Source organism: Megachile rotundata, chromosome 5 (genome assembly GCF_050947335.1).
Source record: "Megachile rotundata isolate GNS110a chromosome 5, iyMegRotu1, whole genome shotgun sequence".
NCBI lineage: Eukaryota > Metazoa > Arthropoda > Insecta > Hymenoptera > Megachilidae > Megachile > Megachile rotundata.
The window spans coordinates 13,603,327-13,622,976 of record NC_134987.1 but is presented as its reverse complement, the minus strand read 5'-3'; the positions used below and the strand labels follow the sequence as shown (position 1 = coordinate 13,622,976).

Genomic DNA, 19,650 nt, shown 5'->3' with positions numbered 1-19,650 from the left:
TACTATACTATAATAAAGTATAGTATATATATATACTATATATACTATATATACTATATATACTATATAATATATACTATATATAGTATAGTATACTATACTATAGTATACTATTATAGTATCCTATTATAGTATACTATAATTATAGTATAGTATAGTATAGTATATATATAGTATGTATATGTAGTATATACTATACTATATATATATATATATATACCATATATACATACTATATATATACTATGCTATACTATACTATAATTGTTTTATGCATATGTATAATTTTTGAAAAATTATGTAGGATCAGTAAGGTGCCCTCATCAGTCGCCATTGCGTGTACCGGCTAGGTACGGCATTGGCAGCAAGCTGTGACGTAGCTGACGCATGCGCATAAAGCACTCGCGTGAGATGAAATCTCACGACTGCCCAACACTGGGTTAGAGCTATCTGTTGACGAGGTTGTGAACTATGTAGGACAAAATTTTTTATTTTGTTTAAAATGAGATGTTCTTACTTATTATTGACGTTAAAAATTATTTGGCGGTTGTAATAAGGTTCTAAAAATGTTTTTTTCTGTAGATTTCAGATTTTATAACTTATAATTTTGGAATTTATATTTTGTGGATCTCAAATGTAGTGGCATCTAACAGTAGAAGAAAGTAACTAGTGACTTTTCAACGTATGGAGTAGTAAAATGTTTTAAATAACTGGAAAGGTTTTTGATAGGCATTAGTAAGTCAATTGTGATAAATAATGCACGTACTTGATTTTCAAAGTATGTTCAATCCGTACATTTTTTCGCTAAATAGCTAAGCATTAGAGTAAAAGCTTTAATAAATAAAAATGTGAAATTTTTTTTCATTTGTTTACTTTTTTTGACGAAGGTTAGTAATTACTTTTAATTTAATAAATGTCTTGCAAAGCATACTTATATTTTTTTGCACAATACTTTTACTTTCAGAATTTTTTATATTTAAATTTATAAACAGTCATGGATGTGTCCACGGATGCATTGCAATATAGTATATCACATAAAATAGATGAAGAAAATTTAAGCAACGATGTCTTGATGAAGATAGGGCAGGACCTTGACATTGATGAGATAATGTCTATTTTGTTTTTAATCACAGACAATTATGGTTATAGTTTTAATAATGTGATGTTATTGAGTCAGGATAATAAATCTCAGATGCTTGTTAAATTTGTAAACAATATTAGGGACAATAGGAAAGAAAAATTATTAGAAGCATTATGTATTATACAAAATAAGCAGATTATACGTAAACTTGGAATATTATTTGACGATTTACAACTAATGTATTTACCAAGAAATAGAGTATGTTCAAGACATGTGAATTCAGTTGCAAAATGTTTGTATTTTTTATGCGAAGCACTTACTGAAAATAGAACTGAACATTTAGTAAAATGTGTCAAAAGTGATATGACTGAATATAAAGAAGAATTGAAGGATACAGATTTTCTTGAATTACATATATTCTATTGGTTACAACAAAAATACATTTCAATTGATTTAGGTTTGTTAATTCAATTTAAAATTACAAATATTTTTGTGATTTATATAAGTTATAATTTATGTAGTTATTTATGTTTTTTTTATGTTTTTATGTAATATTTATTTACATTAGATGGTAAAATAAGTCTTAAGAACTTACTTAAACATTTAAAGACGTTCGATGATTTGGAACTTATTTATGAAGACCTTAAGAGGTTTGAAGACAATCAAAATGTTTTGGATGTACAACATGCTGGCACTAGTGCTATTTCTCAATTACAAATGTCTTCTGCTAAAGGAAATGTACATGTGTTATCAACTGTCAAGGAACAAAGTATAAGAAAAGTGAAGACTGGTCTTTGCATTATTATTAGTCAGATGGTTTTTATTGGTCAAAAGGTATAATCAGTTCTATAACTGATTATATAGTACTTTTATTCTATTTTTCTCTTTTTTTTCTTGTGCATTGATGTAACTAGCTAGGGATCAGGGTAGGACTGTTTCTTACCTTTGAAAATATGGACTTTTGCACATAGTGTGGGGAACACAAATGTTGGATATGCTCAAAAGTTTCTAGATATTAAGCGTATGGGCCATTGATCCTATTAGTAAAATTAAGAGGAGTAGCCTACTCTAAACAAAAGTTCTAGTTATATCAATGTTCTCCCTATCTATCTGTATTTCAACTTATCTATTTAGTTATCTCATATGACTGAAGATATTGTGGAAATATTTGTTTTAGTATGAAACACGATTTGGAAACTTAGCCGACTGTATTAAGTTATTAGAAACATTTAAAGGTTTTAGTTTTCGTGTTGAAATATTTCAAAGCTTAAAAAAGGATGAAATGCTTAAAAAGTTGGAAGATATTCCAAAAGATTTCGGGACTGATTATGATTGCATATTTGTATGCATTTTGAGTCATGGCTGTAAAGGTAAAAATATTAAATTTTCTACTTTTTTTTTATAATAGATATTTATACTAATTCATTAATCTTGTAGGTGGTGTTATCACTTCAGATGAGGAAACAGTCAACATTGAAACAATCGAACATAAAATTTGTTGTATAGAATTAGCAGATGTTATTAAAATAGTTATTATACAGGCTTGTCAAGGAGAAGTAGCAGGTAACAGAAAGTTAGACTTCATATTAATATGTAAAGGTCTTAATATGTACCTTTGTATATTTAATCACTTTTTATAACGCCTGATTTTAGGAAAAGTAGATAATGACTTGACTACAGACAGTCCTATGGATGGTATTTCAAACATTTTAGCGTACAAAAACTTTTGCATGTTTATGTCAACGATGCAGAATTTTTTATCAGTGCGTCATAAAACTGAAGGTAACATATAATTTGAAAAATACTACTTATTTTTGACAACAATATGCGAGACATGGTACATTTCAGGTTCTTGGTTTATTCAGGAATTTTGTAATGTTTTACAACAAGGGGGAGGTGAAATGACATTTTTACGTGCAGTTACAAAAACCATAGATTCATTAATGCAAAAGAGAGGAAAATTGAATGGAACAGATTCGGTTGCCCAGTTAGCTGAATTAAGGTCATTCAGATTACTTAACGATTTTCTCTTACCGGAATATCAGGCACCCAGAAAATAAGAAATTAACATTGTAAGTTTTAATTTAAATATTTATTAATATATTGTAGTAACGACATTTATTTGTTAAAATGTAGTTTGTCACGAAATTATTTTATACTATACAGAACAAAGAGAAGAAACTTATACAATAAAATTCCTTGTTAGTAATTATTTTATTTACATTATATTTTTTACATTTTCTTTGTTTGTGAACATTTCTGTTATAACCCGGATGATAAAGAAATAAATAATTTCGGCTACAGACATCAGACTAAATCCGGCAAATAAACCTAAGAGACCACCAAATGTTGCTGAAATAGATATTACTGTTTTTGTTATTTATTATAAATCAGTTACTTATCTTACTAAACTTACGTTACCAAACATATGGCGCCAAGTATTGTATTTATCTCGTCGATATTGAACGGACACTAGATCACCGAAAAATATATGAATCACACTTTGATTTTTCCAAGTATTACCTTTACTGGAGGAAAAAATTATCTTTCATATAATCTTTTATTTATTCACAGTATACCACAATGTTTTTTTACATATTAAAATTTGCACTACTGTTGAAAGTTTATATAGTTTATATAAAAAGTTTTATTTCAATTTTTTTATATTTACCTGCGGTTATTTGTATACGTAAGACCATTGTAATAAATACGTTTGTCAAGATTTCCCACTGAATTTTGTACAAAGTAATTATAAAAATTGCAGTCTGCAGGACAACCGCAAGGTCTGCGATTATCATTTAATTCAGTAAATGATACAATATTAGGCGACATATCTGTTCCCGGCCAAGAAGTATCATACCAATCTGCAAATTTAGTCCCATTGCAGTATATTGGCGAAATTTTAGGAAAAGATTATAAATATGAATAAGATATGCTATTACAATTATAAGCTTACATTTATACGTTTCTAAGCATTCAATATCTTTTAAATTGCATATTCTGGCATCTAAAATAGAAGGTTATTTTATCAAAGGGTTAACAAACAGTTTTCATTCATGCAATTATTCTAATATGTATTTTAATAAGTATCTATTGAATTAATTTTTTTTCTAGTGCATGTCAAAGTGAACTAACTGCTTTGCGGATAATAGTATGGAATACATCCACATTTCATATTAATTACATTAGCTCGGCATTCTACCAAGCAATTTATAAGTGAATATCTTGCTGGAATGAAATATTTTTCTTTATCAATATGGTCTAATGCAGCTGGTTCGTCGTTAAATATGCAACCTCTTGAAGACATCTTTCTAACGTTATTCGTGGAATACGTTTCGCCTGGCTGAACAATTAGAAATGAATACGTATTAACCGGTATTATTGAGTTTGCTGCATTATCGTCCGGATAATCAAAAGGACTGTGTAGTAATATCTGCAAACAATAAATAAGGTGTGAAACTATTTTTATATCGTTGACGTAACCAGAAATTTTGTCTAAGGTACAGCCAGGTTCTTTAACCTTAATACAAATGTCAATTATAATTTCTATGTCTATAAAAAGAACATTATTGTATGTTTTATATTTACAATAGACTCTCGTTATATGGCTCTTAGGGGGTTGCAGAAGCAGAAAAAATTAAGAAGCATCATTTAAGTAGTTGATAGTATTCCTACAATATAAACAGGAGCCACATAGCGAAGCTATTATGGTAATTGCATTACATATTACACCCAATTTAAATATTTATGCATGTATTTTGGGGTCTCTCTAGCCTGCTTTTGGTCTTTACCAAGTACATTAATGTTTTATAATTTAAAATATCATATTGTTTTTATATGTGCAAAATCTTTCAACACTTTTCCCATCTAAATTATTTTATAGTATGATGTAAAGAAGGGAAATTTGTTGCCATATTTTGCAAATATGTGGAAGCAATTATCATCGTAACTAGGTTATATAATTTTTATATGTTTGTTATATGTTGTACTTCGATTTACTCTTTTGCACTTTTCATAGTCACTAATAGTACAATTTATTGTAAATGAAAATGATTTTAAAGGTTGTTCTTTGAACACTAGAAAATCTTTTTGTTCGCTTACTAAATCAGTAATTACTAGTTCTATTTACTGTAATTGTTTTAATTGTAAAGTGTGAGAGAGTTATTTTTTTTAGTTTTTGAGGATGAAGAAAATAAGTAGTTACCTTAGTTCCTATAGATTCGACGATGCTAGAGTGGTAATCTTCTGGGTCTAAATTTAATAAAAAGTTTAGTCCACTTTGATAACCGCATGAGGTCATTCTAAAGAGTTCCATGCTTGAAATTGAATGCAAATGAAAGAGAAAAACAATAAATAATAAACTTTTAATTTTAATTTATACAATAATATTTGATTTCCAAGAGTGTATTAAATTATAATTTATAAACTTTATAGAACAGCAAAGGAGCTGTAAAATCCTTGAAACAAGATGTGGATTTTATAATATTTTTATACTGTTATTTTAGAAATTCAATGACAGAATGATAACATTTTTACTATCAGAAAGAGTAAAAATTTTAATTGCTAGATATATATCGAATATCACTTTTTAAAAAAGTGAATTTACTACACTCTGGCTTTGGGGTTCAGATGTGTAAACACACTGAATCACGAAAGTAGTCGAACTTTAAAGCACATAACATGTACAAATAATATTCGTCCAAAAAATATGTATTAAAATACATGGTATGCCAAATAATAAATAATATATAATATATAATATAATCATTTAAGGAGTGCTATAGAAGTTAAAAATTATTAATTATAAAGATACATATGTGATGTTCTATAACGCTGGTGATATAAAATCTTGTTAAATTTTGTAAAAATTTAATTAGACTAAGAATTTCGTATTAATAAAATTAGTACTAGTAAAAAGCTAATTTAGACAGTATCCCTGTTAATTATTTCATATGATTGCCGTTGATTTAAATACTTTTTTACTGTTCAACTACTTCCACAAAATCGTGTATGATACAAGTGTAAATGTACTTTGGTTCTTCAAGGAATTTTTCCCGGGTGATATAATTGAAACTACAACACATTCCATAACGTGTAAAGCTTGGTTGAAATATCATGTTACAGTCGTGTTCTTCAGCCTTCCATTTACAAGCTTCAAGTAAAGTGTTGCAATCTCTTGTCACCTAAAATGGAATACTATTTTAATTATCAGTTCCATTGACTTTATTTTAAATGAATTAAAAATGAGTAAAAGTTATAATGTAGAAAAAGGGAATCCTAATCTCGAACGTACTAAATTAATGACTGTAGGAATCGAGAGATTATTCATATCGAAGATGCCTTGTAATCGTGAAAGATTACTGCGGATGTTGAATTCGTGTCCCCCAGGGTACAGTAATTCGTTCAATAAACTCATTTCCTGGACGACGAATGCCTTCGACACAGACGGTGGAAGTTTTCTGAGTATGGTTAAGTTAAACAAATACATTAAAGAATAATAAAAACAACAATACTTACCAATATTAACGTCTTAGACTTTTAGATATCTAGATTTTTAGATTGCATGATTTCTAGTTTTCTAGATTTCTAGATTTCTAGGTTTCTATATTTCTAGATTTTTAGATTTCTAGATTTCTAGATTTCTAGATTTCTAGATTCCTAGATTTCTAGATTTTTAGATTTCTAGATTTCTAGTTTTTTAGGTTTCTAGATTTCTAGATTTCTAGTTTTTTAGGTTTCTAGATTTCTATATTTCTATATTTCTAGATTTCTAGTTTTCTAGGTTTCTAAGTTTCTATATTTCTAGATTTTTAGATTTCTAGATTTCTAGATTTCTAGACATCTAGATTCCTAGATTTCTAGATTTTTAAGCTTTTGTATTTTTTGATCTATACATACCTATATTTCTAGATATGTAGATTTTTATCTCCTTGTATCCCTAAATCTACAGATTCCTATATCTCTATATTCCTAGATCTTCAAAACCCCACTTCCCTAATCTACAATCTTTTCATCTCTATATTTCCAAATCACTACATCTTCAATTCTCTATATCTTTACATCACTACATCCCAGATCTATTTATTTCTAATTTTCTAGTTCCTTATATCTCTAACTCTTTACACTTTTATACCTCTACACCTATAGTTATCATTTCAAAAATACCTTATTATTTATCATTTACTGTTAATTATAAGACAGTGTTACAAGCAGTAAACGAGGTATTAAGAAATATATTGTACATGTATAAAAAGATAAAAGACTTACAATTTTTCTACTAATTGTCGCGTTAATTTGAGAGACACGCGATTAAGGTCACACACTGTCACCGCCGGAAATGGATAATTCCATATACCACGATGAGTCGACTCGATCACAGAGAGGGTAGTATAGTCCGCGTAACGATCGTAAGTGAATTTCATTATTACAATTGCGATAACTAGTGATGCAAGCACCGTTATCGCCCACGCAATTCTGTTAAAACGAATATCAAATGAGTGTCCTTCGTGATTATCGGGGTGCGATTTAATTGGAACGAGTATAGGCATTCGCAAAGGGGTGAGTATCATAAATTATATTCCTTTAATGATGTCTGTCTGTGTTGGACATTATGCGAATAACAAATAAAATTGAACAAAAAAAAAAATAAAAATTTTAAAAGATTTTGAATTTATTTAATTTATTTTATATTTATGTTATAGTAACTTTTATTCGTTATTAGAATAATATACTAGATTAAAATTGGCAAATAGTAAATTTTAATTTAAAATATAATGAATGAAATTATTTATTATTATTAGAAGAATAACACAGATGTCTACTTGTTATACATATGACAAGTAATTCATGTAACTATATGTAACAATATACGACAAATATGTACAAATAATTCATGTAACTAATAAACTTAAATATATTTGACAATCGTAATAATTTTGTATTACTATCTAGTATTTTTTACTCATATTTCGAAGTGAACCTTTGAATATTTCATACAATTTATATTTCACTTATAGATGGATTTATAAGTATTTCTGTGGTTGTATGATTTGGAAGTATGTAAATATTTTTTTTTAATTTTAATTTACTATAGCTATGGTATTTAGAAGTCAATTTAATGATTTACCTCTCTGCCATAGAACGACGAGTTTCAGCAATGTATTTATAACCATGAAGTCCAGTATCACGACAAAATTGTAAAGTTTGTTTTTTCAAAATGGTTCCAGATTTTCGTAATATTCTTCGAGTAATCCAGCCGCAACTTTTTTGTTGTGTAGTTACCATAATTTGACCTTGATTTTTTAGTTGGATTATCAAACTCTCAAATATATTCTATGACTTTTTACTATATAGATGTACACAATTTTATCACGCCAATGTGCAATTTTATAAAATATTTGTTTAATGAAATTTTTCAGAAGTAATTTCCAATTATCTCAAAGTATAAAAATATTCCGAATTTGTAAAAAAGCAAGAATTCAAAAGCTTCGAAAATTAAAAAAATTCGATAAATTCCACACGGGTAGCAAATTCGAGAATACTGACAGACCTACCTTAATTCTAATCGATCTAATTTCGACAACACCTCACAAATCAACGAAATAGTCCAAGTTTTAATAAAAACAATTCACACGTTGCACTGTCGGAACACGACTGAACAAAATGCAACTTCACGCGAGGATATGTTATTTAAGAATGTGCAGCAGTAGTCATGCGATGTTGCATCAAAAATTCATTCGTTCATCCGGCGATTATTGCCCGATAAGTTCAGATACACGATACACATTTTCCATCCAATGTCTAGGAATGGTGTTCACAGTAAGTATACCCTGTTCAATTATTAACACCTCATAATTTTTTCAACAATGCTGCGCAATAACTCCGTAGAAAAAAAATCTACGATCGAAGGCTGCAATTTGACACGTGGAACTTGATGGTGCTTGTCGTGTTACGATCGCTTCCTTGTTGAAACTTATTATTAATTTAATGAAAATTCTTGTGTATTTACAGCTTGATCTTTGCCGTTGATAAATCTCACCGTTGCATTTCTGCGGGTATCAATTTGAAATCTCTACTGGAAATAGTACTCGCTTGGAACGAGCTTACACTTCCTTGTACTATGTTGCAAATATTTTACTCCACTTTGCGAAACATATTACATATTTTACTGTTACAGTGATGGAAAATATTTCTTTCTGCTTATTATACTTTTCAGATTTTTATTACAATGTTATTAATTTGTAATGATCTCAATTTTTTCTTTAAGAAATATTTAATGCAGAGGAAATTAGTTTAGGTTTGTGTTGTCGCTCCTGAGGGATGAAGTACAAGAAACGTCAATAATGTCAACGTAGGAAGTTTACTGAAACAAAATGGACGACGTGACGACCATTTTTACCACAGAATTGCAATAAAATTTATAAATAAAAGTACATACAATGGTGGACAAAATAAAATTTAAAATAACCAACTGCATATATGTAGTTTTTACAAAGACATTTTATATTACATTGATAATAGTAATTTTATTCGAAGGTACCCTTTTAGACTGCCCAGCCTACATATTTTTTTATTTATTCCCCTACATTTCCACGATACGATTTTGTGAAATAATGATGATTTCTCGAATCGCGTATATTTTAAACATTTTTTTCTGCGGCATGTAATATACTTGAAGGACTTGTCCGCAGTGCGAAATGAAAGCGTGTTCATTCGTCGCACAGGGACACTCCATTCGGTATGGCAGGCAGGGTGAAGGATATTGGAAGTGAAATGCCTCGACCACGAGTGTACACTCGAGGCTACGAGTAGAAAGAGTCCGCGAGTAGTCGGCCGAGTGACTCGGTTCCTCGGATATTAAACTCTGAAGATGCCGCACTTCGCCGCGGCATCTGACTCAGCGAGTGTCATTAATAACTTGGAGGAGATAGATAAAGTGCTAAACACCGTGAGCCGTGTGCTCGAGCACACGTCATTACCCTGACTATCACGGCTCGATTAAGGGTTCCTAATGCACCGACCTTGTCGAGGTTGATTCGACGTTCTAAAAGAACCTTTTGCATTTTATAACGATACCCCTTCGTTCGCTCTATGTACATTCGCGAACACCTAGAGAGCGAGTTTCTCTAGAGAAACTGACGACGTAGATAGATTCGTTAAATTTACATGTATTCGCGATATTTGGGAATTTTAATATTTGGGAGGTTCGAGATTTGGGAAGTTGGGAGTTTTTAAATTTGCAGATTTGGAGGTTTGGGAATTTTGGGGGTTGGGGGTTGGGGGTTGGGGAGGTGGGAGTTCGGAATTTGGTGGGTTTGGAGATTTTGGGTGCTGGGGGTTGGGGAGTTGGAATTTTGGAATATGGTGGATTTGGTGGATTTAGGGATTTAGGGATTTGGGGATTTGGTAATTTGATAATTTAGGGATTTGGCAACTTCAGAATTTGGGGGTTTGGTAATTTGGGAATTTTGAGATTTGGAAACTTGAACATTTGGGGGTTTGTTAATTTCAGAATGTAGGAATGTGGAAGCTTCAGAATTTGGGGATTAGGCAATTTAGGAATTTAGAGATTTGGGAATTTGAAAATTTGGGGGGTTGGTAATTTCAGAATGTAGGAATTTGGAAACTTGGGAATACAGGAATTTGAGAATTTAGAAAATTTGGAGGTTTGAGAATATGGAGTTATGGAGGTATAGGGATATGAGGGTGCAGAGTTATGGGGATAGAGGGATATAGGGATATCCCTGGGAATACAAGTTTGAAGACTTGGAACTTGCAACTTCGGAATTTGGTAATTTAGAAATTTAAAAACTCGAAAATTGTTAACTTCATAACTTGAAAACTTGAAAATTTGAAAATTCCAATATGTTGACATTTTGAAAACACCAAATTTGAAAACTTAAGAATTCAGAAATTTAACTATTCAAAAATTCAAAAATATAAAAAATAAAAATTTTAAAAATAAATCTTCGTGTCTCCTTAAAAAGAGTAATTTGCAATTTGCTGATGGCGAAAAATGTCACGATACCTTTATCTCTGTAAAGAAATCGGAAATTTAGTAACCTGTGCAGTACAGTCTCGGTAATATGATATATGTGTGTCCCGTATATTGATATAATCCAATATTAGGGTGATTTCGTGGCACCCTAGTCGAACGACACGGAGAACTTTCGTTCCGCGAAGGGCAAATGTTTTAAATCGACGGGCAAAAGAGCGGAGGGAAGAAAGCTGGTATTTGCCACCACCCTCCAATCATTTCTCGCCGCTTAAACGCTTTCACGGTTGAAATGGGAAAACTTAACAAAGAGCAATTTTAAAAGTAACGTTGCTTGTGAATAAACCTTGAGATAAAACTAAATACATTAATTTCGTACTTTAAAAATACTCGAGAAATATTCTACGTAATACTTTAAGATATAATTTGAAACTTATATTATACTTTCCATCTTACTTTCATTTATTATATCTTTGTTTTTTATTTAAAGAAATTGGAAAAAATAAGAGATTAAGAATTAAGAAAAATAATCTGATGTTACATTAATATAGTATCATATCGTTTACATATTATATTAAAGAGTTTAATGTTTATTAATTTTTAATAAATTTAATGTTAATTTAGTATTTCAATTTGCCTTTTTAAATTATTAATGTAATTTATTAGTGTTATTCAATTTTGAAAATTTCTCTTTTATTTTATCTGCACAGTTTAATTAAATTAAACATATAATCATTCACTATTGAATATTCAGCAGTTAACATGTTAAACTATACAATAGAATATTTACCACTGGTATCAAAGTAGAAATTTGTACTGATATTTTTAGCGATGATCAAGAAAGAAGCAACAGTGATAATTAACCGAGATTGATCTACACATACAGACGTATGCGATATGTGTTTAAATGACGCGTTAAGGTGTTAGAATTTCTAGACATGTATGTGTGGTACGGTAATTTTAATTATGAGATAGTTCACCCTGATGTCGGTTCGGCGCAGAGAAAATTACTGCACATGGAAGGGGTGAATCCGGTGGATGGGGTAACAATGTATTATGCGTTCCCCTGTCAACCCCTCGTGTTAACCGCAAACCCCTTCTATTCACCCCCAACAATTCGTTAACTGCTATCGAATTGACTTCGGCCATCGTAAGTTGAAAGTGCAACCCCGTTACCTCTTGCTATCTCTATCCACCTCGTTTAAAGGTTTATTGTAACTTTGTTCAGATACAATCGTTTCCTAACAATATTTATTCTTAAAATAACCTCTTGGAGATTTTTGATCAGCTTTCTTACATTATATTTCCGTATTTTAAAATCGATTGCAGTACTGAACACATGTGTGCTAATATTGTACAGTTTACTGTACAGACTTATAGTTTAATTTTAATTATTTAAATTATATTAGTTTAAAATAATTAATTAACAAAACTTATCCTTTAATACCAATGTTATATTTTAATACCAGTGACTAAATATAAAAATTTATAATAAATTATAGGTTAAGCATAAAAATGTCAGATATGATAAATATGATGATCATAAGATAAACATAATATAAATAATAACCATAAGATAAACATAAAATAAATAATTTACCTGTAAATTATTGTAAATGTAGAGTACATGTAAATGTACAATAGCTAGAAAATTGATAGGAAAAGAATTTTGAGCGACGCTATGTCAAAAGTTTCAGGCAACACATCAACGTAAAAGAAAAATGACTACCATGACGTACGTTCGGAAATAGCAATAAAGTTAACCATGTAGGAGGGTTTGAAGGGTGAATTGTTTAAAACTACCCTGTCGCGTGTGAGCCCTCGTTATCGAGAACGAAAAGAGGTTATAGATATGAAGAGTTTTTGGGGGATTTGTAGCCATCTATACGGCATCTGTATTATAGGACCGATGGTAAGGGAGAGACGTATTTCGCGGAACATTGAGCCCCATGGACTTTAAAATACACCCGAAACTGAATCTGTCCCCGTGTATACTCGAATTCCTCTTTCCACTTTACAGAACCATCTCTTTTTGCTTGCACAATACACCATAAGCTATAATCTCGGTATAATGATTTATCTTTTTCAAATGCGTAAACAATATTTTGTTTTATTATAGCATAAAGAAGTGGAAAATAAAATAGTTCTACTATCAGTCCTGTGAAAATAAAAGAATTTTAAATAAAACGAAATTGTAGTTTATATATAAAATATAATTAATTACATTACAATTATATTTAAAATAATTGCAATTATAGTATGTCACATTACATACAGTTATTTCCATTATGTCACGTCACATATTTCCATCGTGCTAAAAAGCTCCAAACATAATTAAAAATTATAAATTGTAAAATTAAATTGAACAAGAATAAATTCTATATATTTAATCTGCATGTAATTCTACAATATTATATTTCCATGTCACATTTCATTATACCATTGCATGTCACATCAGATACGTCAGAACCGTGACAGTGAACGCGCAGAGCAATTAAATGTTTCAAGAGGAATATCGCGAAAAATAAGACTGGCCAAGTCTGAGCAGGCCGATAACGCTAATGAAGCTTAAAGAGGTATAAAAAGTCTTCTGAATACTTTTGATTTTGGTATGTCAATTAAGATAGGAAGTCTTATCTGTCGCTATAGAACGTTCAGCGGACGAGGATGCGTAAAAGAAGGGAAGCACATAGAGGGTAGTACATAGGACGCATATAGGGGTTTGCACGCTGGGAGAACTTTATGGGGGCCCCAAGTATATTTCCTGATTGAGCGGACTAATCCACGCAAAGGAGGTTTTATCGTCGAGGTATACGTAATCGAAGAGGTCTCGTCTGTACGGATGTCACATGGATCAAGTTATTCCCGAACGAAATAGTTTCGTCGAAAAATCAATCAGTTTACAAGTCTATCATACTCTTGATTTTCGTGTTATTATCAATTAAATGTGAAATGTAAATGGTATGGTTTAGTACGATTTTATTGCGTTTTCATTTTGTCGTTTTTAAGTTGGTGAGAGAAGAATTTTAGGGCGCGGGAATTTGGGGATTTAAGAATCTGGGGATGTAATCTCAGGAGGTAGTGATTTGGGGTTGTAAGAATTTGAGGTGTAGGGATTTGGACATTTAGGCATTCGGGGATTTAGATATCTAGTAATTTGGGAATTTGGGTATCTAGGAATCTAGGAATCTAAGAATCTAAGAATCTAAGAATCTAAGAATCTAAGAATCTAAGTATCCAAGAATCTAAGAATCTAAGAATCTAAGAATCTAAGAATCTAAGAATCTAAGAATCTAAGAATCTAGGAATCTAGAAATCTAGGAATCTAGGAATTTGGAAATCTAGAAATCTAGAAATCTAGGAATCTAGGAATTTGGAAATCTAGGAATCTGCAAATCTAGGAAATTAAAAATTTAAAAATCTAAAACTCTAAAAATCTACAAACCTAAAATCATAGGGTCCTGCGAACATCAGAATCTAGAGATCCAAAGATCTAAAAATTAAAAAATACACATCCTAATATAACATACACATACATGTTCCGCTTTCATACCACGTATAAAATAATGTCATTGAAAGCACATAATCAACGTATCCCCCTCAGAGTTCAACTTTTCAATTTCTAGCAAATCCAGCTGCAACCGAAAACTGATCACCGAAGTGGTTCACGTCAAGGCGTATCTCTCTCCGTATTTACGATTACCTCGAATCGTATCATCGTTTCCCGAAGAGATCGGGGCACAGATTCTCCTGGCTGGAGTTTGCACGAGATTTGTCTGTGGCGATGTTTACGATAAGCATAAACCCGCGAAAGATTTTCGAGTTGCCGCAAGAAGAAGTTGAGAGAATCCCCGGCGTATCCAGCCGGTTAGTCTTTCTGACCCCTCTGGCATCCCTGACGTCGAATCCCGTGGAGAAGTCTTCCCAGAAACTGAGAATTCGAGACATGGCCTGGGCGGGTCTGGCTCACGGTCTTTTAATCGTAACTTGCGGCCTGATAGTAAGCGGGCCAACCTATACGGGAGGTCTATTTTTATTGTTCCCGCGATAGTACAGTTGTGCGTCCCGTATTTACGGCTGAACGGGGTGGAAAGGGTCCTGCGTAGTCTATCGACGGGATTTCAACCTTCCCTCGTTATTGTTCATCCCGATGGTAAGGATTCGATGGGAAAGATTCGTCAAACAACGTAATCTTCAAATCTGATCAAAATTCTTTTTTGGATTTATTCTGTCTGCAAGCTAAGTTCATCAAGTATACTGGAATATGTTACGTTCTAAATTCGAGGACACGTATTGTCTCGATTTCATCATTCTGGTACATTTGGGAATAAATATGTTGATGTCCAAAAAATGATGAAAATATGTCAGTATTTTTTATTCATTGTAAGTAGATATACATAAATTTAACTCGGATGAAAATGAGTTTTATTGGGGAGGACATTTTAAGATAATGTTTCGTGCAGAGTTCTCAGTAACTATTTATTGCAACTGATAATCAATTTGTCTTAAGAATATTCGTCAAGTATTTATGTAGTCATTTTCCTCAAACTTCTAGTTTTAAACAGGTACGTCATTATTTTGCTGTCACAAATGTTACATATTATAAGAATTATTTTGATGTCATAAGATCGTGTCAGATTTCATATGGTCCAAAATTGTGATGTTACAGAAGAATATTGATGAAACGTTTACACCGCCATTTTGATTAGATCTGAAGCTTTAAATTATTGTACACAAGTACCATTTCGTGGTACTTTCATAAAAATATATGAAGTATAGGTTCATATCACCTATATTTCAAAATTGTCACTTTGAGTCTATTAAAATAAAATAACAGTATTTATATGATATTGAAATATTCAAAAGCAACTGTTTCACAGGTGGATCAAAGGTGCAAGAAGAGCAGATTACACAAGATCCTCGGCAATCTTTTCCAATAAAAACTTGTAAAAGGGTCGGCGGTTAAGCGTCTGGTCAGCCCGGTACTGGTTAATGTGTGGACACTTCGTGTTCACGGCTGTATCAGGGCAAAGAATGAATATTCAACAGTAAACACCGGTGCCGCTCGGCAAAGGGTTCGCACGAGGGTGTACGCGGAGATAGAGAAGGGAAAAGCAAGGTGGTTCCCCGTTTGGCTAGCTCCAGGGGGAGATCCCGTGACTTGTGCAGATATAAACGTGGCTACGGCTGAGAGGGACATTGTTTACGATATTACATCTGTAATACCGGTCAAGTGACCAACGTCCACCAACGCTTCGTAATCTCCTCTCTGCCAGGACTTTGTTCCTGACCAGATACAGCACGTCGAGTGATCCTGGAATCATAATAACGGCTGCTTCGTAAGTGCATTAAGGTTACAACGTTTGTTTAACACGTTTCTCAAGTACCCGCTGCAGTGTGACCGTCTTCTCTTTTTGCATGTGCATCGCGGATTTTGCATCGTAGGTGCGATGCAAAAGATTATTAAATTTTGCGGACTTACGGTTTATGCAATTTCCGAATCTTGCGATTATATAATCAAATGATTATTCAGGGAGTTGTGTTTGAGAGCTACACAAAATCATTGATCTTTTCATCGTAATTTATAATTGAGGATTATTCTTAAATAATGTATTAATTTTGATGAATTATAAATTTAATTTCAGTAAAGTTAAAACGTAATTTAATAGCGTACTGAAAATATGTAATATGTACTACGTAATTTAATGTAATGAGAATGATTATATTAAGACGAATTTTGGAAGCGAATGAATAACAATGGTCGGAAATCCTGATTCCTAGATTCGTGTCCTTCTGTAACCGGCAATTTACTGTTAATTAATACAGCGATTTCACCGATACCAACTGTCTGCCGCAGAAGTTGCTGGCCAAAGGACAAACATCGCCGTAGCTAGGGAGGACGGTGTTTTGATTCTGGCTGTTATAGGGAAGACATATATCACTGGTCCACCCCATTGCTATAGATGCCAGTAGTTAGGGTGGCGATCCTGGGGGGGCCGGATGGACACGAGTCGATTTATTGCCGCGTTCGATATATATGATTATTTAAATCTTTTTCAGCTGCTGCGGTCATTCAACATTCTTCTTCGTTCCCACATCGACTTCTCAAATTCTGTGATTTGCTTTCCCTTGCCGTTTCTTTTCAATGTTCAGGATTTGCAATTTGTACGTTTGTAAACTTACATATTTAAACAGGTTATACAGTAAATCTGCAAATTTATAAATTTGTACACTTATATATTTGCAAACTTGTAAATGTTCATATATAAAAAATATTAAATGTAAAAATGTTCAACATTTAGTAAACGTATGAAAGATATGACAAATCATTTTTAAGAAATATTTAAATTATTACTATAATAATGACACTTAAAATTTTGTTATGAGTTACTTCATTATATTTTAAATTTTGATCGCCATGATATTTAACGCGTTAAATATTAAAATTTGCGACTCGGAGAATAACGAAACGTGTAAATGAAAACGCAAGGCAATTGTCGATGCTGAGCATAAGGTCCAGCAACACGTTTCCGTTATGGTGATTGGTTCTGCTCGTGGAATACAAAGTGGAGTGCAAGAAGAACAAATATGATCTTGTTTCGTCTCGAAGGTCCATCACAAATTCATCAAGATTGACGCTTGCCTTTATTTTCGCTCTTTATTCTCGAACTTCAAGCGCCTCTTCTGCTAAACATTCAGAGAGTGTAGCGAAGAGTACCATTGCAAATTATAAAAACCATGTGAAGTGTGAACAAAAGGGTTGATTTAAATATTTTAAAATTTGACAGAAGAGTGAAAAGCCTTTTAACAATTCTTTATCTTGGTGAAGTTAAAAGGGGAAGAGAAGTAAGTTACAATGCAGAAGAGAACCGCAACGAATTCGAAGGTTCACGGTGAATACAAAGGCAGATCGATGGATTGTCTAAGCCCGTGTCTGACAGGAAAGTCGAAATCTGTCGGTGGCAGAAATATTCGAAGCGCAAGGCGTATTTCACGCCTAATTTCTCGCAAATTCTGTGCTGAATATTCCTCTACTTCTCAATCTCATGCGGGCCACGTGCCATTCATCCTGGAGCCGTTCAACCTTTTCCCATTTCATTCGAATTTTTATTTCTTAGTTCTACAAAATTCCTGCTAAGTTCTTATTTAATAGATATGCATGTAAATTACTATATCTACGTGGTCTCTATCCGTATCGAATTCATAACAGACTTATAGTTTTAAAGCAGTTGGAAGTCACACGTAGACCAAATGGCGTAATCGCCTTTTAGCGCCGCAAATTTAATTACGACAAAATTGGTCTTAATCTGACTTCGAAGAAAATTTAATTCAACATTTCTATTTACTGTATTAAAAGTTCAAATGCTCTAAAATTTCAACAACCCCAAGTAAAATTAAAAATTTGAATTTTCCGAAATCCCAAAATGCTAAAAGTTCCAATAACATTTCCATTAACTGCATTAAAAGTTCAAATGCTCTAAAACTTCAAAAACACCAAGTAAAATTACAAATTCCCAAAACTTGTACTTTCCGAAATCCCAAAATGCTAAAAGTCCCAATAACATTCCCATTAAAATTTCCATTGCATTGAAAGTTCGAAAGTTCTAAAATGTCAACAATCCCAAATTAAAAATTCCCAAAATTTGAACTTAGCGAAATCCCAAAATGCTAAAAGTCAAATATAGAAAAAAGATCAAAATCCGACCCATTAAAAATCAGCGCACGTCCCGGCAGATGTCCTGTACCAATAAAGGGTCACAAAAACTGTTTGTTCATTAACATGGATAACCAAAGGTGCTCAACGAGGAGATATTTCGGTCAGGGAGCGCGTTGTAGCCCGTCGTCGGTTCACCCCATGTTTCTTTCTTCTCCACCTCCACATGCACGCACACCATCCCAAAAATTCATTAGGGGTATCTGATATTTCTGGTGGGTGCTTCGCGCCAGAATAAATCATACGCGCGGCCCAACGGAAGCGTTTTGCCGGTACGCCGAGCTTCTTTCCCACTGTATGCGCGATCTATCCGTTTTATCTCTTATCCGAAAGAAGGGGATGAACGGGGGCGACGTACGGACAGAGGAACAACGAGCATAACAGGAGAAAGAAACCGGGAAGAGAAGGAATCGACGAGAGCGTTTACGACGAAGACGAAGCGAGGCAAGAAGGCTAAACGTTTGAACGTGATCCGAGCTTAAACCGTTCGTGGACATCGAGCAAATCTCGTTACGAACTCGAGCACCCCACCCACATTGAAACGACGAGGCAACCCTCTCAGTTTATATATATACATTATCGGCCAAAAGTTTCGATAAATCTACTTTTCAGATAGATTATTCGAGTGTTTGAATGATTTGAATAATTTGAACAAATTGATGTTGTCAATAGTTTCGTCAAGAAATTTCTGATAAGGTTTATAAAATTTTGTCCAATGTTAGGTTAATTTCTTTGTTGCTGTACGTAATTTCTTATGGATCGCATAAAATGTATTATAATTGCAGGATGTTTATGTATGAGGTTATGTATGATTATGTATATCACATAGGTGAACGTTTAACCAAACTTTTGGATAGCAGT

General features: G+C 32.4%; 2 protein-coding genes across 3 annotated transcripts; one reads left to right on the top strand and one right to left on the bottom strand.

Annotated features, from left to right (window-relative positions):
- Positions 1–505: 505 nt before the first annotated feature.
- On the top strand, positions 506–5,367 carry Dredd (Caspase-8 Dredd). 2 transcript variants are annotated; one of them, XM_003701706.3, is made up of 8 exons: positions 519–887; positions 965–1,538; positions 1,650–1,915; positions 2,259–2,451; positions 2,519–2,644; positions 2,735–2,863; positions 2,930–3,153; positions 4,196–5,367. In XM_003701706.3, exons 2-7 carry the CDS (start codon positions 995–997, stop codon positions 3,139–3,141), a joined length of 1,470 nt encoding a protein of 489 aa, XP_003701754.2. In that variant the 5' UTR covers positions 519–887; positions 965–994; the 3' UTR covers positions 3,142–3,153; positions 4,196–5,367. The 2 variants fall into 2 exon arrangements, with proteins under 2 accessions (XP_012137114.1, XP_003701754.2); XM_012281724.2 differs by lacking the exon at positions 4,196–5,367 and having other exon boundaries at positions 506–887; positions 2,947–3,153.
- LOC100877429 (sodium channel protein Nach) lies at positions 3,207–8,846 on the bottom strand. The gene is made up of 10 exons (XM_012281725.2): positions 8,208–8,846; positions 7,349–7,555; positions 6,375–6,540; positions 6,113–6,264; positions 5,286–5,397; positions 4,217–4,514; positions 4,038–4,088; positions 3,753–3,945; positions 3,503–3,609; positions 3,207–3,433 (listed from the first exon to the last, which is right to left on the bottom strand). The coding sequence occupies exons 1-10, from the start codon at positions 8,363–8,365 to the stop codon at positions 3,300–3,302; spliced, it is 1,578 nt and encodes a 525-aa protein (XP_012137115.2). The 5' UTR covers positions 8,366–8,846; the 3' UTR covers positions 3,207–3,299.
- Positions 8,847–19,650: the final 10,804 nt, after the last annotated feature.

Bases quoted from the DNA above. Each gene is read 5' to 3' on its own strand.
- Dredd (XM_003701706.3), top strand. From the start codon at position 995: ATGGATGTGTCCACGGATGCATTGCAATATAGTATATCACATAAAATA. The intron at 1,539-1,649 runs GTTTGTTAATTC...TATTTACATTAG, and splicing joins ATACATTTCAATTGATTTAG to ATGGTAAAATAAGTCTTAAG. The intron at 1,916-2,258 runs GTATAATCAGTT...TATTTGTTTTAG, and splicing joins TGGTTTTTATTGGTCAAAAG to TATGAAACACGATTTGGAAA.
- LOC100877429 (XM_012281725.2), bottom strand. From the start codon at position 8,365: ATGGTAACTACACAACAAAAAAGTTGCGGCTGGATTACTCGAAGAATA. The intron at 4,089-4,216 runs GTTAGTTCACTT...CTTCTATTTTAG, and splicing joins ATACTATTATCCGCAAAGCA to ATGCCAGAATATGCAATTTA. The intron at 3,946-4,037 runs GTAAGCTTATAA...CTAAATTTGCAG, and splicing joins ATGCTTAGAAACGTATAAAT to ATTGGTATGATACTTCTTGG.